Source organism: Myotis brandtii, unplaced genomic scaffold (genome assembly GCF_000412655.1).
Source record: "Myotis brandtii unplaced genomic scaffold, ASM41265v1 scaffold535, whole genome shotgun sequence".
Classification (NCBI taxonomy): domain Eukaryota; kingdom Metazoa; phylum Chordata; class Mammalia; order Chiroptera; family Vespertilionidae; genus Myotis; species Myotis brandtii.
The window spans coordinates 966,640-984,751 of record NW_005369964.1 but is presented as its reverse complement, the minus strand read 5'-3'; the positions used below and the strand labels follow the sequence as shown (position 1 = coordinate 984,751).

Below are 18,112 nucleotides of genomic sequence, written 5' to 3'. Positions count from 1 at the left end.
AGGTGCGCGCCCCTCGGAGGCGCCATGCCGGGCGGTTTTTGACGTGCGTCACCGTTTTGTGTTGGGGGTTTGAGGACCCAGTAGAACGAATAGCCACAGCACCCCTTTTTTCCTGACGAGGAAACGGAGGCCCCCGAAGGCCACCCGTACGTCCAGCCCGGACTCAGCTGCCGGTGGTGGTCCGGCTTGGCACCGGGGTTCGCGTTTGTCTTGTCGACAGGGTGTTTTTCTTAGCCTTTCTGGAAAGGGAAAGCGTGGAGCGAGTTCCGCTCAGACGATACGTGTTTAATGGTTCTTAAACCACCTCACAGGTAGGGAAAAGCCTGGATGCTTTGGGGCATTAGGCCAAGGCCAGCACGGGGAACGGCATTTATTTGCCCGCTCGGGGCAAGACTTGAAAAGGAAGAAAGCTGTGCACTTTTTAAAAAATGTATTTTTATTGATTTCAGAGAGGAAGGGAGAAGTTCCGCTCAGACGATACGTGTTTAATGGTTCTTAAACCACCTCACAGGTAGGGAAAAGCCTGGATGCTTTGGGGCATTAGGCCAAGGCCAGCACGGGGAACGGCATTTATTTGCCCGCTCGGGGCAAGACTTGAAAAGGAAGAAAGCTGTGCACTTTTTAAAAAATGTATTTTTATTGATTTCAGAGAGGAAGGGAGAAGGAAAGAGAGAGAGAAGCATCAGTGATGAGAGAGAATCATTGATCGGCTGCCTCCTCGCCCCCTACTACTGGGGATGCAGCCCGCAACCCGGGCATGTGCCCCCGACCGGAATGGAACCCGGGACCCTTCAGTCCGCAGCCGATGCTCTATCCACTGAGCCAAACCAGTCAGGGCAATCAATAGTTTTTTGTTTTGTTTTTTAAAAAAGGGTTACTACAAATTCTTGGGGAATTATCCCCCAAAAAAAAACCCCACAATTTTATTCTGCCTTCAAAATGGCTTGAGTGTGGCTGGCTTCGTCCTCCATTTTGTGACTTGAACATGATTAGGCCCTTCTTCCTTGTAAAAAGGTGAGAGCACAGGTTGGGAGAGGATTGAGCTGGGCTTTCTTTCCAGGGCTCACGAGCAGTAAGTATTGGGTCTGGAGTACTTGGCTCCCCCTCCGTCGCACCAGGCTGCCTGCTTCGTGGGTGCATTTCCTTCCTTCCGTGGGGTTCTCTGGCTGGGAGCGTCCGTGCTGGAGACACCTTTGCGTCCTCACTTCTGTGCAGGGCCTGGCATTCTGTCGGCTGCTTAGAAAATGTTTGTTGCCTCAGAAGCCATGCTTCTCAGCTGCCAACGTAATGGAATGTTTCTCCCTTTCAGCCACCATGAAGTTGAAGGACACAAACTCAAGGCCAAAGTCACCAAGCCATGGCAAGTTTCAGAGGAAGGGAATCAAGGTTGTGGGGAAATGGAAGCAGGTGAAGATTGACCCAAACATGTTTGCAGATGGACAGATGGATGACCTGGTATGCTTTGAGGAACTGACGGATTACCGGCTGGTCTCCCCTGCCAAGAATTCCTCCAGTCTCTTCTCAAAGGGGGAGCCCAAGAAGAGAAAGGCCCACGCTGTCCCAGAAGGCGAGGAGGAAGGAGAGTGTAGCTCTGCAAAGAAGAAGATGAAGTTGAAGAAGAGCAAAGATGTGGAGTCTGAAGGAACCAGTGCCCAGACAGAGAGTGAGGTCAAAGAGGCAGAGCCAGGGCCCCAGGGAGATGGCGCAGTCTGTCCTGATCCAGAGGGAGGGGAGATGGCACCAGGAAGCCCGGCTCTGACTGTTCCAAAAAAGAAGAAAAAGAAAGAGAAAAGAAAATCGGAGCCTTCCCAGGGAGCTACTCCACAGGTGCCCAAAAAAGCCAAGACATGGCTGCCTGAAGTGCGTGACCAGAAGGCAGATGTGTCCGCTTGGAAGGATCTGTTTGTACCCAGGCCAGTTCTCCGCGCACTCAGCGCCCTCGGCTTCTCTGCGCCCACGCCAATCCAAGCTCTGACCTTGGCTCCTGCCATCCGCGACAAACTGGACATCCTCGGGGCGGCCGAGACAGGTAGGGCACCTCATCTGGACGGAGCCGTTGGCTGCCAAGGCTGGGTGACCGGGAGAGAGGGGGTGTTGGGAACAGAACCATGAAAGCACTGTTAGTGAAGGTGTTTAGAAGTCCGCCAGTTGTACTCTGCCTGTTCCTGATCAGTAGCCTAAGCAAGTTGCCTGATCTCCTGAGCAGTGTATGCCCATTATAGAATGGGGACAACGGCAACCTATTTCTTTTGTGTGTGGGTGAAATGTAAATGCCACAGTAAAGTAAAATTGAAGTCATTGTAAGTGATGTGCAAATGGTAGTTTTTTCCTGTTCTTGAGCCTTTTCTAAGTGGCTCAGAGGAGTAGAGCAGGGCTAGGATCAGCCCTCTGGAGAGGTGGATCTTCATCCGTGTAAGGAAGGAGTGTCCGGTTCTCAATTGTCCAAAGATAAAAAGTGCTGCTTTGGGAGTTGGTGGTTTATTGTCGCTGGAAGGATCTGAGTATGGTGGATGTTTATTAGGTGGATTTTGTTGGCAGATTTGGCATGAGCTGCCTGTTGGGATTAGGCATTGTTTAAAGTTCCCGCATTCCCCAAGTCACGACTTTGTGAAGCAATGACAGGTTGACTTTCCCTGGGTGGACTAAACTGCGTGCGGGGAGGAGCTTATACTTCCTGGAACTGTTAGTCCAACTAGACCATGGGTTGTGTGTGTGTGTGTGTGTGTGTGTGTGTGCGCGCGCGCGCGCGTTTTTCAAAATTGAACTATCAGCTATTAAAGTGTGAATACATTTTTTGGGGGACACCCTCTACACACATACACACACACACACCTATAATAATAAAAGCATAATATGCTAATTAGACCGGACATCCTTCCGGAAGACCTTCTGGACAAAGCCGCGGTGGCCGCCCCCCCCCCCCCCCCCCCAGCCCCTTGCACAAAATTCGTGCATTGGGCCTCCTGTATATATGCCCCTTGCACAAATTTTGTGCATCGGGCCTCTAGTATATATGAGAACACAGGTTCAGAGAGGATGAAGCAGGGCTTTCTTTCCAAGGGCTCATGAGCAGTAAGTATTGGATCTGGGATACTTGGCTCCGTCTTCTGTGTCCCCTCTGTTGCAGCCAGACTGTCTGCTTTATGGGTGTATTTTTTTCCTTCCTTGGTGTTCTCTAGCTGGGAGCATCAGTGTTAGAGACACCTTTGTGTCCTCACTTCTTTGCCGGGCCTAGTATTCTATAGGCTGCTTAGCAAATATTTGTTGCCTCAGAATCCATGCTTCTCAATTGCCTCTAGGCCCGATGCATGAAATTCGTGCAAGGGGTTCAGCCCTTGCCACTGTGGCGGCTTGCCTTGGACCCGAAGCCCCGGCTTCATCGTGAAGTTTGTCCGGAAGGACATCCGGTCTAATTAGCATATCACCCTTTTTTTTTAATTACACACACACACACACACGTAAATAAAATGTGAGCCACATATATAATTTCAAGTTTCCAAGGAGCCATGTTAAAAATGTAAAAAAGAAGAGGTGAAATTAATTTTAACAATATATTTAACCAATTTTATAAAAAAACATTTCAGTATGTAATATATGTAGAATTGTTAATGAGCTACTTTGCATTCCTTTTTATACTAACTTTTAAAAATCTGTGTGTATTTTGAACTTGCAGCACATCTCAATTTAGAGTAACCACATTTTAAGTGCTCAGTAGCCTTAGTGAGTACTCTATGGTACGGATAGGACTAGACCATGTTGTAGACACTTAGTGCCTTCTGAAAGTGGTCAGGAAACCTGGGATGAGTTCCTGTGGAACAGTCACGTAGTAGATGGAAGAGCGAGGAGACCTCAAGAAAGGGGAATGAAGGTAATAATGAGTTAGAACATTTACTTAGCATTTAAAATGTGTCTTGCCCTGCCCTAACCGGTTTGGCTCAGTGGATAGAGCTCCAGCCTGCGGACTGAAGGGTCCCAGGTTCGATTCCAGTCAAGGGCATGTACCTTGGTTGCGGGCACATTTCCAGTAGTGGGTGTGCAGGAGGCAGCTGGTCGATGTTTCTCTCTCATCGATGTTTCTAACTCTCTATCCCTCTCCCTTCCTCCCTGTAAAAAATCAATAAAATATATTAAAAAAAAAAATGTGTCTTGCCCTGTGTTAAGCTCTCACAACCACCCTGAGGTAAGTTCCATTGTTCCCATCTTACTGATGTGGAAACTTGACATCACAGAGGATAGACGGAGTCCCTAAACCTGCACAGCTGAAATCTGGGGTGCCTGGATTCTAGATTGGATCTTTGTGCTGTTACGCATTTGGCAACACTGCTTTGGTACGTGCAGAGGCGTGGCAATGGGTTTCTGGAAGGCAGGTAGGCAAGGTTCTGTGAGCCACTGTGGCTAAAGCCTGACATTGGGAGTTATACCTCAGCTCCTATCAGGCCATCGCATGGGATGTTGTGAATCTGCAGGTCCAAGATTCAAAAAGCTTGGGGCAGTGGACAACTGCTGCCCATGTAGGTAATGAATATACCCACCACCCCACAAGATGCTTTGGACCCCTTTGTAATCTCCTTCCCTGGCCTCCCTCCTTTTCATCCCCAGGCAGCCTCTTATATTTCCATTTTTCCTCTTCTTTGTGCTTTTCATTTTATACTTTACAATGCGTTAGGAATCCCCAAATACATTTATGTTATTTTTGCTTTAGATGGTCAATTATTTTTAAGAGAAGTTTAAATAAGAAAAAAGGCATCTTTTATATTGATTCATGTTACCATTTCTGGTGCTCATCATTCCTTTTGTTGATCCAGATTTTCTTCTGCATGAAAGACTTCTTTTAATGTTTTTTTTAGTTCAGCTCTACTGATGATAAATTGTTTCAACTTCTGTATGCCTAAAAAAGTCCTTATCTTGTATTTGCTTTGAAAGAAATTTTTGCTGAGTGTAGAGTTCTAGATTCTCAGTTATTTTTTCAGATCTTCAAATACAAATATTGTTACACTGTCTTCTAGCTTTCATTGTTTCTGTTGGAAAGTGCTGTTTTTCTTCTCTGAAGTTTTGTGGGTCTGTTTTTTGCTCTTTTATTCTTCTTGTTTCTGCTATAGCACCTCGTTCTTTGTGCGTTTTTAATACTGAGAGCTGTTCGTTTTCCTCTGAAAATTATTTGGGAGAGTTCTTGAGGCTATGATAAAGGTTTCTTCATCCAGAGCTCATTTACTTGTTTCTGCTTGGGCTTTATGACTTTGGAGCTACTTTAAGTTCTCAACTCCAGGTGTTTTGTTTTGGTTGTTTTGACCACCCACATGATAGGAATTGCGATTCCATGTACATTCAGAGGCCATTCATTCTTGTCTAAGCATAGACAAGAGTATGCCAATTTAAAATTTTCTCAGAAACTAAGATTTTATTTTTCTTACTTCCTCCTTCCTCACCAAAGAAAGGTTTTGGGAAAGAACTATTACAGATGTCCCTTTCTCCCCCCCCCCCGCAATGTGTTTTTCCTTAACAACAACAAAACACACATACAACTTGCCCATCTCTTTTTTTTTTTTTTTTAATATAATGGAAGGGAGAGAGATAGTCAGAAACATCGATGAGAGAGAAACATCAATCAGCTGCCTCCTGCACATCCCCCACTGGGGATGTGCCCGCAACCCAGGTACATGCCCTTGACCGGAATCGAACCCGGGACCCTTTAGTCCGCAGGCCGACGCTCTATCCACTGAGCCAAACCGGTTTCGGCTTGCCCATCTCTTTAGGGTTTCATTGCTTGGACATTTGTCCTTAGTTCATCATTGGTGACGTATTGCAATGTCAGTTTGCCAGATTTTCCTCAGGCTCCTAATTATAGGTGCAGTGCTGTAGGGGAGCCTATGCAGGGTGGGGGGTTTTTGGGTTGGTCTGGGTGGTACTTTGCTATTTCAAGGGTTCCTTATTCTGTGTAAAGAAAGAACCTCAGACAAAAATATGTGCATCTGTTGATTCACACTGTTTTTGCTTGTTTTGTCTGTTTGCTTTACTTCTAAGGCAGTGGGAAAACGCTGGCCTTTGCCATTCCAATGATTCATTCAGTGCTGCAGTGGCAGGTGAAGAAGCCTACCCCAGCTCTGAGTAACACAGCAGCGCCACCTGGTGAGACTGGAGCTGAGACTGGGTCACCAAGCAAGGCTGGAACTGAGTCTGGATCTGTGTGTGATGAGATGGGGATAGAGGGTGAAGCACTGCCCAGTGAGACTGGAGCTGCCATCTCAGACCAGGTGCTGCCCTTCTGGGATGATGATGCTGGCGAAGGACCTTCTTCCCTAATCAGGGAGAAGTCCATCCCCAAACAGGATGAGGACAGAGAGGAAAAGCTTGATGAAGAACAGACTGGAACACTACAACAGGAGTTCGATGTCAAATCCATCACCTGTAAATCCCATCCAAAGCGTCCTCTACTTGGGCTGGTTCTGACTCCCACCCGAGAGCTAGCTGTCCAGGTCAAACAGCACATCGATGCTGTGGCCAGGTTCACAGGTGAGGTTTAGTTCCATGTAGTAAGTATTTCCTGAGAGGGTCCTAGGTGCTGGCGTGGCAGAGGTGAGCGAGCTGTGGCTATTGCCCTCTAGGGAAACTTCTCGTCTGCCAGAGAATTATGCTCTACAGAAAATTGAATTCTACTTTCTCAGTTGTCCTAAGAAAGACATAGTTAATGCCATTCTAGATACACAGGAAATTAATTTGTTGGATATAGTGGATACTTAGGGCAGGATTTGACAAACTACCTGATTTTGTAAATAAAGTGCAGCCCACCAAGGCAGAGTGAAATAGAGTTAGTAGTAGATGTTTTTTTAAAAAACGTTTTTATTGATTTTTATAGAGAGAGAAGGGAGAGGGATAGAAACATTGATGAGAGAGAAACATAGATCACCTGCCTCCTGCACGCCCCGTACTGGGGATTGAGCCCACAACCTGGGCATGTCCCGTGGCCGGAAATGGAACCCATGACCTCTTGGTTCATGGGTCAATGCTCAATCTCTGAGCAATACTGGCTGGGCAGTAGTTGTGACAGATCATTTAGCCCACGAAGCCAAAAATGTTTATGATTGTCACTTTAGGGAAAACTTTGCCGACCTCTGCCTTAGGGCATTAGAACTTAATTCTCTCATGGAATTCCTTTTGGGGGAACTGCACAGTGGGAGTGTGTATTTTATAGTAAAAGCAACAGTTACTTACCAACTCTCACTGCGTGTGAGGTACTTTGCCGAGCGCTTTGACTGCATGCTTCTGTGTGTTTCTTTCACACTGGATACCTTGAGAAGTCCTCCACGAGGGAGGAGAGAATACCAGGCACTGGCGGAGATTCAGATGAATTCTAATTGAGGGGCATGGGCAGGCTTCCCAGGGGAGGTGTGTCACAGCCACGGGTAACATTATTCCCAGTTGTGGTGCAGCATTGCTCAGTTTTTTCTGGAGCTGTTGTGGTTGGAGAGAAGGGAGTAGAAAGAAAGGAGGTTGGGGAAATAGGCAAGGCCCAGATCCCAGACTTGGAAAGTCCTCTAGGAGTGGCACCAGCAGTCAGGTCCTGCCAACTCTTTCAGCACCCCCTGCAGAGAGGAGCTGTGCTGGTAACTGCCTCTGCTAATCTGGGGTGCCTGTGTCAGCTGTGGAAGAAAAGCAACTAGACTGAATAACGGTGTCCCTTATGTTTGTGTACCATAGGAATTAAAACGGCTATTTTGGTTGGTGGAATGTCCACGCAGAAACAGCAGAGAATGCTGAACCGCCAGCCTGAGATTGTGATCGCCACTCCGGGCCGACTGTGGGAGCTCGTTAAAGAAAAGCACCCTCATTTGAGCAACCTTCGGCAGCTCAGGTGAGAGACAGGAGCTCCCTCACCCCCTGTTCTGAAGTGGGCCTGCAGTGACCTGGTAGTGTGTGCAGTGCCTTCTCTCTGTCACAAAGTGTCATGATGTGGTACCAGCTAAACCTTGGCCTTCAGAAAACCAAACATGCATGAGGGAGATTAGTTGAGGCCCTCGCGGGGTGTGTGTGTGTGTGTGTGTTTTGAGGGTGGGGTGGTAGTAGGATGTTCTAGATGATTCCTCATACCTGCTATTAACCAGCGAATGTGGGGCTGTCTGGATCTGCAGGTGCCTGGTGATTGATGAGGCTGACCGGATGGTTGAGAAAGGCCACTTTGCTGAGCTCTCACAGCTCCTAGAGATGCTCAGTGACTCCCAATACAACCCAAAGAGACAGACACTTGTTTTTTCTGCCACACTGACCCTGGTACATCAAGCTCCTGCTCGAGTCCTTCACAAGAAACATACCAAGAAAATTGACAAAACTGCCAAACTGGACATCCTCATGCAGAAGATTGGCATGAGGGGCAAGCCCAAGGTCATTGACCTCACAAGAAATGAAGCCACAGTGGAGACACTGACCGAGACCAAGATCCATTGTGAGAATGATGAGAAAGACTTATATCTGTACTACTTCCTGATGCAGTATCCAGGCCGCACCTTAGTGTTTGCCAACAGTATCTCCTGCATCAAACGCCTCTCTGGGCTCCTCAAAGTCTTAGACATCATGCCGCTGACCCTCCACGCCTGCATGCACCAGAAGCAGAGGCTCAGAAACCTGGAGCAGTTTGCTCGCCTGGAAGAGTAAGTCAGGCCTGTCCCCAGAGCCCGGCCTCTAGCCATTGGGTCAAGGTTGCAGGATGGTGGGAAGATGGTGGGAAGCTACCTTCTGTTATGGGGCCTTATCAGTATAAAGTGCTCTTGTTTTGAACAGTATGAGGCAGGCTTACCCTGTCTAGTACATTTGGTTGCTGGTAATGCCCAACAGAAACTTCCTTAATAATGAACAGTGGTGACAGTAGTACCTACCATAAGAATAGAGTAAGTACTATGATGCATTTTAGATACATTACTACATTCGTTCACTTCTAACATTCTTGAGAAGAAGCAGAATAGACTGATGGTAAGAGAACAGATTGGAACAGATGGCCTGAGATCAAATCCTGGCTGTACCCTTCTAGCTGGTCAAATTCTGTTTCAGTTTTCTCATAATTAGTGTAGTAATAGAAGCCACCTCAGAGGGCTGTTAAGATTAAGTAGATTTGTGCATATAAAGTGTTTAGAACAATGCCGGGCATGTAGTATATACTTGCTAAATGTTAGCTTTACTATCATTTGTTATCGTTATTCTCATTTATAGGTGAGAAACAGTAAGGTCTAGAAAAGCTAGTTAGCTTGCCTGAGGTTTCTCAGCCTGACAGAGCTGGGCCTCCAACCAGCCTGTCAGCCCCCAGAGCTCATGCCGTGCCTTATGTGTTATGTTGTCATTGACCATCTGCTTCAGGGCCAGACGGATGCTCAGGCAGCAGGGTGAGATATCAAGCTGAGGGCCTGGGCCGGTTGAGGCTGACTCTGAATTGGCATTTGCCCACAGTGTTTTTTGTCAGGTTACAGGGTGATTAGTTTCTAGAACAAGTGTCTGGTTTAACTCGCTTTGAATGTTGGTAGGTAGAGTTACTGCTTTACTGGATCAGGAGTTGGCAAACTGGCCCACAGGCCAAATCTGCCTTACTGCCTGCTTTTTTGTTTTGTTTTTTTAATTGATTTTCTTAGAGAAATACCAATTTGTTGTTTCACATTTTTATGCATTCATTTATGTATTCATTGCTTGATTCTTTTATGTGACCTGACCGGGTATTGAACTCGCAACCTTGGCATATGGGGACAATGCTCTAACCAACTGAGCTATCCAGGCAGGGCTCACTGCCAGTTTTTATTTTAACTTTTTAAAATATGTTTTCATTGCTTTTTAAAAATATATATATATTTTTATTGATTTCAGAGAGGAAGGGAGAGGGAGAGAGAGAGAGAAACATTGATGAGAGAGAATCATTGATTGGCTGCCTCCTACATGCCCCCTACTGGGGATCAAGCCCACAACCCAGGCATGTGCCCTGACCAGGAATTGAACTGGTGACCTCCTGGTTCATAGGTCATTACTCAACCACTGAGCCACACTGGCCAGGGCTGCCTGTTTCTATTAGTAACTTTTTATTGGAACACAGCAAGGCTTATTCATGTTTCTCTGTGCCTGCTTTTGCACCATAACAGCAGAGTTGAGTAGTTTCAACAGAGACTATCACCCACAAAACCAAAAATAATTTACTACCTGGCCTTTTATAGAAAGAGTTTGTTGACCTTGACTTAGAGCAGTGATGGCGAACCCATGACACACGTGTCAGAGGTGACACTCGAACTCATTTTTTTTGGTTGATTTTTCTTTGTTAAATGGCATTTAAATATATAAAATAAATATCAAAAATATAAGTCTTTGTTTTACTATGGTTGCAAATATCAAAAAATTTCTATATGTGACACGGTACCAGAGTTAAGTTAGGGTTTTTCAAAATGCTGACACGCCGAGCTCAAAAGGTTTGCCATCACTGACTTAGAGCAATGGTTTAATGTTTGACAGCCTTTAATTTGCATCATATTCCCCATCCCTACCTCAGAGATACAGGGAGTTTGGACCCTGAAGGGCCCAAAATCTTGTTTTTAAGACCTCAAGTGTTTTCGACTTTCCTCGAACTGTACAGATATTAAGAAACATCACTCCACACACATTATCAAGTGCTTACTATGAACCAGGTGCTGTTCTAGGGGCTGGTAATAGCACAGTGAACAATGCAGTCTCCTGGAGTTTACAGTGGAAGGAAATAATAAGTTGAAAAGTAAGTATATAAATAAAAGAAGAAAAGTAAGTATATGGTTTGTCAGGTGGTACTAAGTGCTAAACAGTCAAGTTGTGTGGGGAGTTGTGCAGACTGTGTGAGTGTGTGGCCAGGGAGGCTTCTCTGATAAGGTGAGGTTGAGCAGAGCAGAAGTAAGGAAATGTGAGTATCTGAGGAAGACCTTTTAGGACCTTAGGTATAGCAAGTGCAAAGGCTTGACAGTAAGCGCATGTTTGGCATGTTTGAGGAAGAGCAAGGACATCTATGTGACTGGAGGGAGGTAAGTGGGAGGGTGATAGGGGATGAGGTCACCGACCTGGAATATGTGTGGCTGCACGGAAGTCACTTGAGGTGGTCTTCAGTATTGCAGAGTGTGGCTTGTTGATTACGGCCATGTATGTACCTCGGGAAGTTCATCTCTCTGAGCCTAAGTTTCTGAATCTGTGAAAAGGAGATGCGTACATAACATCTCATAGGGTGTTTGGAGTACTCAGCAGGTGGTAAGAATTTGATTAGTGATAGCTATTAGGTATTATTAATGAGCTTCCTTTTTCTACCACAGTTGTGTTCTCCTGGCAACAGATGTAGCAGCTCGGGGCCTGGATATTCCTAAAGTCCAGCATGTCATCCATTACCAGGTAGGGGCATCAGGGAACTTGTAGTTCCCAGTATCAAATGGGGAGTTTTTAAAGCAAAGGTTGGGAGAGAAGGAGAGGGAGGAGGAATTGTTGGTCCCAAGGCCTCATGCCACAGAATACCACTGGCACCTAGTGAACAGCCAGCTGTTGCCACTGTGGGAACACTGTGGTGAGCTTTATTCTCAAACCTCTTGGCTTTGTCTGATACAAAGAGCCCCTCTCTTTTACTTGGGCAAGCTACAAATTTGTTAAGTGGCAGTTATTATAGTATCTAATTCTTAAGTTCTTAAGGTAAAATAAGTTATTACATGTGAAGAGCTTAGAAAACCATGTAGCACAGCATAAGCACTTAAATTTTAGCAGCTCTTGATACTGATGTTAATATTTGTGTATACTCCTAGTGAATATCACGGTTTGATGTGTGTTGGCTGCCTCATAGTTGGTTACTTTTGGGCATGTTACTTAGCATCTCTGGTTTCAATGTCATTGTTTGTAAACTGGGACTAAATGCTACTTACCCCATAGAGTTATTACTAAAATTAAATGAGCTAATGCTGATGAAGCACCCAGCACAGGGAAAGCGCTCAAATAAAAGATAGCTATTCTGGCATCATTTCTCCTTTTTAGTCCTTCATGCTTTAAAAAACAAATTTAGGGAGCCAGTTCAATTCAGCAAATCGTCTTTTTGGGGAAGAGGCTGGGTCGGTCTTTGTAAAAGATATCCGGTGAACATTATACAGTTCTAGCCCCTAAGAAGTAGCAGATCCACTAGAGATGAAGTGACTGCAGCCATAATTTAAGGCAGAGGATATTAGAAAGTTTCAAAATATAATGGGAGAGAGCCCTGGCTGGGCGGCCCAGTTGGTTGGAGCGTTGTCCCGATATGCTGTTTAACATATATATACACATACACATATGTATGTATGTATATATAGATATATAATGGGAGGGAGAGGTAGCTTCTAGTTTGGGAGGTTGGAAAGTGCTTTCTAAAAGATGCTTGGCATGTAAAGGTAGAAAGGATGTGAGCATGTAGAGGTAGGAAAGGAAGGAGGAAAGAACACAGGGAAGTGGGCAGTTAGCTGAGTGAGAAGAGGCGGGTATGTTGGGAAAGGAAAGTGAAGAGTGATTGCCATTTTCCACTTGATAGTCTGAGGGCCTGAACCAGGGCAGGGGCATGGGAGGGCAGAGCCTGCACAGTGAACTGGTAGTAAACCTGGGGACAGTTTGAATGTGGGGCTGGGAAGGGCTGGATCAGTCCATGGTGCTGGAGAGGTTTCTAGCTGCCTGCCTGAGAGGGAGGAGGCTCCAGCATTGGGCTGCTGGTCCTGAGGGGAGGAGCAGTGCTTGGTGCTGGCCACATGGTGACCTCCCAGTTCCTCCCTTGGCAGGTCCCTCGCACCTCGGAAATTTATGTCCACCGAAGTGGTCGAACTGCTCGTGCCACCAACGAAGGCCTCAGCCTGATGCTGATTGGGCCTGAGGATGTGATCAATTTTAAGAAGATTTACAAAACCCTCAAGAAAGATGAGGACATCCCACTGTTCCCTGTGGAGACAAAGTACATGGACGCAGTCAAGGTAAAAAGTGAAAAGCCAGCGCTAGTGAGGGGAGGGTCATGCTCCCTCACCTTGGAAGTATAACCCTTGGAAACTAAGTAATGGTTCTTCCAAGAGCTAAACAAAGGGATTCATTAAAAAAAATGGAGCGAGGCTCTAGCCAGTTTGGCTCAGTGGATAGAGCTGCGGACTGAAGGGTCCCGGGTTTGATCCTGGTCAATGGCATGTACCTCGGTTGCAGGCTCCTCCCTGGCCCTGGCCCCAGTCAGGGCACTTGCAGGAGGAACCAATTGATGTGTTCCTCTCACATTGATGTTTCTGTCTTTGCCTCTTTCTTTCACTCTCTTTAAAAAAAAAGAAAAAAAAAGGAATGAGGCACTGTGCCTGGCATAAGGGGAAAGACTGAGTGGCCACAAATGAACCTTCACTGTCTGTCTCTGAAACCTCCACTACCTCCTCTGGATGCAGTGAGTCCTGCTGCCTGGACATCCTGGGGTGGCTGCAGGGAAGGGAGGTCCGTGGCTTGCTGAGGCAGACACTCAGGCTTCGTCACAGTCCTGAAGCAGATGCCAGTAATTCCCACCTTTGTGGTTTTATTTTAACTTAGCAGGCATTCCCTGAGTGGGTACTGCTTACTCTGGGCCAGAGTGCATCAAATAGCAAAGCGGGTGCATTCTCTGTGGAGGTCCACTGGCTTGTGAGGCCGACCAAGTGCTAAAATTCAGGACAGATGGAGCACTGTGGTACCAGTGGGCATGTGGTCGAATTGGTAGGAGATGAGGTTTTCTCCAAGCCTCCTAAAGATAGAGATGTGAAGAGATGAAATTCCAGGAACTGAGGGAGCAGAGCAGTTGGCTCCTTTGGCTCAAACGGCATGTTAGCCATGTGGGGAAGTCTGATGGGAGACGCAAATGGAACGATGGAGACGCAGGTTGACGGTGGAGATGCAGGTGGAAGGTGGAGGCGCAGAGGATAACCTTGAGTAAGGGGGAATATGAGCCACCCTGACTTTTCGTGACTCCTTTCCCTCACACGCAAAATCTCTCCATCTTCCGCTGTCACTGCAGTCTGACCACAACACCCATGAGAGGGAGACTTGAAATGCTTTTCTCAAAGGACAGCTTGAAAGAGAGGGAAGGCAGTTCTGTGAGTTTGCTATTGCTGCGGTTGAGAGCTGGGCCTTAACTCGGGGCTGTTGGGGTGTTTCAGGGTCTCAGCTCAGCCGTGGAAGCAGCTGTGGTGCCTGGGGTAGGGTGTCCTTTGGACGCCTGTAGCTGGCAGTCCGCCTGAGGAGGCTCCAAGGGGGGCAGTTCAGGGTCGTTCGGATGCCGGCCCTTGTGATGTCCTGTGTGTGCCACATGTCACGCGTGCCCTCTGCCTTTTCATTGGGAACTACTGATTGCAAGAGCATTTTTAAAAAATACATATTTTTATTGATTTCAGAGAGGAAGGGAGAGGGAAAGAGAGCTAGAAACATCAATGATGAGAGAGAATCATTGATCAGCTACCCCTGCACATCCCACACGGGATCGAGCCCGCATCCTGGGCATGTGCCCTGACCAGGAATTGACCGTGACCGCTTGGTTCATAGGTCGACGCTCAACCACTGAGCCATGCCAGCTGGGCTCAAGAGCATTTTTAAACAAACTTAAACAGACTTTGCTTCCCAGAGGCCTGAACCCTTTGTCAGATGAGCACTTTCTGTTCCTTTCCCCCAGGAGCGAGTCCAGTTAGCTCGGCAGGTTGAGAAAGCCGAGTATCGGAACTTCCAGGCTTGTCTGCACAACTCCTGGATTGAGCAGGCTGCTGCTGCCCTTGAGATTGAGCTGGACGAGGAAATGTACAAGGGTGAGTGGGCTGGACGGACCTTGAGCAAGGGCGAGTTCAGCTTGTTTTCCCTTCAACTTTGCTTTGTTGGAACCTCCCCACTACCACGGGTCCTGTCACTGTCAGCAAGATGCCTTTTCCTTCTTTGTGACAGGCCCTTGTCCCGGATGAGCCTAAAGCCCTCGGTCTTGCTTGCCTCTGTCTTCTTTGTCTGGGGCCTTCCATTACCACCCACATGTGGCCAGACTGCCCATGTTTGAGTGCTGCCCCATTCCCTTAACTGGATGTTACCAGGTCAGGTTTCTTAATCTCCCTGTGCCTGGGTGTCCTCATTTATAAAATCCGGGTTATAAAGTACCTACCTCATGGGGTTGTTGGGAAGATGGCTTGACTTATGGATTTAGAGTGCTTACAACAGTGACTGGCAAGTGGAAAGTATTTGATACATTTCGAGTTATTGTCATTACTACTCTGCTTGTCTTCCAAGCTAACGAAGCACTTGGTCATCAGCTCACCTGATCTGCATGGTCTCCTGACATAAACCACAGGATAGTTACCCTGTAAATAGGGAACTAGGGAACAGAAGAGAAGTCATTTGTGCAGGAAAACAGCCCCACCACCAGGTGTTTCCTGAGCCCCTAACTCCGAACCTGGGCCCGAGGCTCAGGATTCAGAGATGTGTCTGTGTGGTCCCTGCTCTAGAAAGTTCCCGAGTCTCAGGAGTGGCAGAACCACATCTGGAACCGACAACACCGAGTTAGGCCCATTGCTCTTTCCAGCCCACAAGTGAGTAGTTCAGCTGGGGTGTTGGCATCTCAGTGCCAAAACCAAGAGTCAGAGGCAGACATACTACTGTGTGCTCAGCATAGAAGCAGGAACCAAACCATTGGGCTTGATGACAGTGAGCTAGTCCTCCTGGTAGCTCGGGCTTGGGGCCTGGGCTGTAGATACATGAGGTTCTGCTCCCTTCCCGAGGACAGGCCGGTGTGAGCCCTTGGGCTGTGCCCGCCCCTGCAAGGTAGTCACAGTGCTGCGGGGGAGGCGCAGGGGAGCTGGGCTGCATAGACGTGTCCTGTCTCCTGAGGGGTTTGTAGCTTTGAGTTGTCAAACCCCAGGCTGCAAGTGGGTAGGGGGTGTAGAAAGAAAACTGATAACAAGTCTGGAGATTTGGGTTCTAGTCTGTTTGACAGCTAGCTCTGTGACTTTCAGCAAGTGACCTCTGAATTTCCTGGACTGTAAAATTAAGATAATTTCTGTCTTAGAGGGTTTTTGTGACAGGTAAGGACAGAGTGGCCCTCCTAAACTGTTAGAAGTCAGACAACACCAGCTTCCGCAGAGAACTTCTGAGCCTGCCTCTCCAGAAAACATTTCTCCTCACGACATCCCCATCAGGGGAAAGTCTTCAGGTAAATGTGATCTTTTTCGTACTGTGTTTCAAGGAGGAAAAGCTGACCAGCAAGAAGAGCGTCGGAGACAGAAGCAGATGAAGATCCTGAAGAAGGAGCTGCGCCATTTACTCTCGCAACCGCTGTTTAAAGATGATCTGAAAACCAAGTATCCCACTCAGTCTGGCCAGCCGCCCGTGCTCAGGCCTGCTCCGAGGAACGGTGAGTCTGCTTTGAGCTGCCTCTCCAAGCAGAAGAAGAGGAAGCCAAAGCCCAAAACAAAAGAGCAGCAGCAGCAGGAGCCCCAGCCAAGCACAAGTGCAAATTAACTGCCCTGAGGCAGCCTGCTGTGACCACACCTGGTCCGTGCTCTCTGGTTATGTGGGACACTTCCACCTTTCCTTTCACTCCACTGTCAGCCGGTTACAGAAATCTCTCCCCCACACCGCCCCGTAGTGGGAGGGACCTCATGCAGATTGTGTTGTTTTAAAGTAAGAATTCTGTGCAGCAGCTTACATGTTTCTGTATTTCAGTGTTTACAGGCTTGTATGTTCAACTTGATTTCCTTAATTAAAAACAACAGAACCAGCATGTCATCCTGTATTTTTAGCCAGAATATGGGGGGTTCTGTCCTAGTCCTCGGCTGTAGGATGCACATGGGGGGTGTCTCACCCCACTGGGCAGTGTGGATGGAGCAGGAGGCCAGTGCTCTGCAGATCAGTGTGAAGTCATTTCTGTCTGGGTCCTCAGCACGTGCTCCCGCTTTTCCCCACAGCAGAACCCTTAGCTCGGGCTCTCTACCACTCGCTTCGCTCACTGCTATAGTTTGGTCTGAGCCAGCCCAGGTGTAGGTAGGAAGAGGCCGCCGTCCTCGGGTTCCAGGACAACACAGGCTTCCTGAACATCAGAGCCACTTGTGGGGAAGCCAAGACTAGTATGCTGACCAGTGTGTGAGCACTCAGACCTGCCCTAGCCAGTTTCTCTCCTCGTCTCTCTCTCCAGCCCCTTTGTGACAGAACTGGCTGCTTCCCACGATTCCATGCGTCCCTTCTCTCATTCTGAGCCTTTGCATACGCTTTTCCCTTGGCCTGATTGCCTTCCCCATCCTTGAGCCCTGCTTCCTGCCTGTAGGTCCCTGAGCCCCCAAAAGGGTGAAGTGCTCCTGCTGTGGGCCCCCGAGTACCCATGCCCGCCCTCTGCACAGGGCTTGCCACTCACATCACCTTTGCTGAGCTCCTCAGAGCAGAGGCTGCTGCTTATGGCCTCTGCAGCTGCGGATGGTGTGTAAATGTGCCGAGGGAACCAGCGACCTCCCTGTGCCACCCGGCTTTCTCCGGTCAGTCTGGATGAGGAGCCAATATTGCTGCAGTTGTAGGAGACGCACTGATTTCTGTACAGCTAAGGCTGGGCTTCTAAACAAGTTTCCCTCGGCCTCATGGTTGGCAAGGTTGGCAGGATGGCAGCAGTATTTCCTCAGCCCCTTTGGATAACTACAACAGGATAGTTGGTCTAAACTCAGACTCAGGTGTCATTGCGTGTGGACCAAGTACCAGGACTGGTAGGCACTGCTAGCTACTCCATTACTTGTCAGGTCCCTGAGACATTCTTACGTCCTTCTTGCAGCGGAGAAGACCGGTTAAGCCTTGCTCAGGCTCACACAGCAGCAGGTGGCGGAGCTGGGTTTGGAACCCTGGGTATTTCCTTGTGGGCTCAGAGCAGGTTAAACATAGTGCATTAAAGACAGCAGTGTTGCCAAAGAGTGTCTCCCCAGTGTCACTGTAGTCCGTGAGGTCAGCGCCTGAGTGACAGCTGTCAGGACAGCAGGGGACTCTCCATTTTCCAAATGATACATGGAGATTCAAGGTCCCTTAGCAGCAACTGAGCCATGAGAGGCCCGGGGCCACTTGTCACAGGCCAGAGCCACCAATGTCCACCGACATCCTGCCCATACCTCCTAATGGCAAATTCTTTTTT

At 47.8% G+C, this 18,112-nt stretch overlaps 1 protein-coding gene across 1 annotated transcript; it reads left to right on the top strand.

The window, feature by feature from the left end:
- Window positions 1-117: 117 nt before the first annotated feature.
- Window positions 118-16,729, top strand: DDX24 (DEAD (Asp-Glu-Ala-Asp) box helicase 24). Its single transcript, XM_005877845.2, has 9 exons — window positions 118-311; window positions 1,310-2,029; window positions 6,022-6,510; window positions 7,696-7,849; window positions 8,127-8,642; window positions 11,292-11,367; window positions 12,759-12,947; window positions 14,645-14,774; window positions 16,193-16,729. Exons 2-9 carry the CDS (start codon window positions 1,315-1,317, stop codon window positions 16,465-16,467), a joined length of 2,544 nt encoding a protein of 847 aa, XP_005877907.1. The 5' UTR covers window positions 118-311; window positions 1,310-1,314; the 3' UTR covers window positions 16,468-16,729.
- Window positions 16,730-18,112: the final 1,383 nt, after the last annotated feature.

Coding starts and splice junctions, on each gene's coding strand:
- DDX24 (XM_005877845.2), top strand. CDS start 1,315: ATGAAGTTGAAGGACACAAACTCAAGGCCAAAGTCACCAAGCCATGGC. Junction 6,511..7,695: donor TGCTGTGGCCAGGTTCACAG/GTGAGGTTTAGT, acceptor TGTGTACCATAG/GAATTAAAACGGCTATTTTG. Junction 7,850..8,126: donor AGCAACCTTCGGCAGCTCAG/GTGAGAGACAGG, acceptor CTGGATCTGCAG/GTGCCTGGTGATTGATGAGG.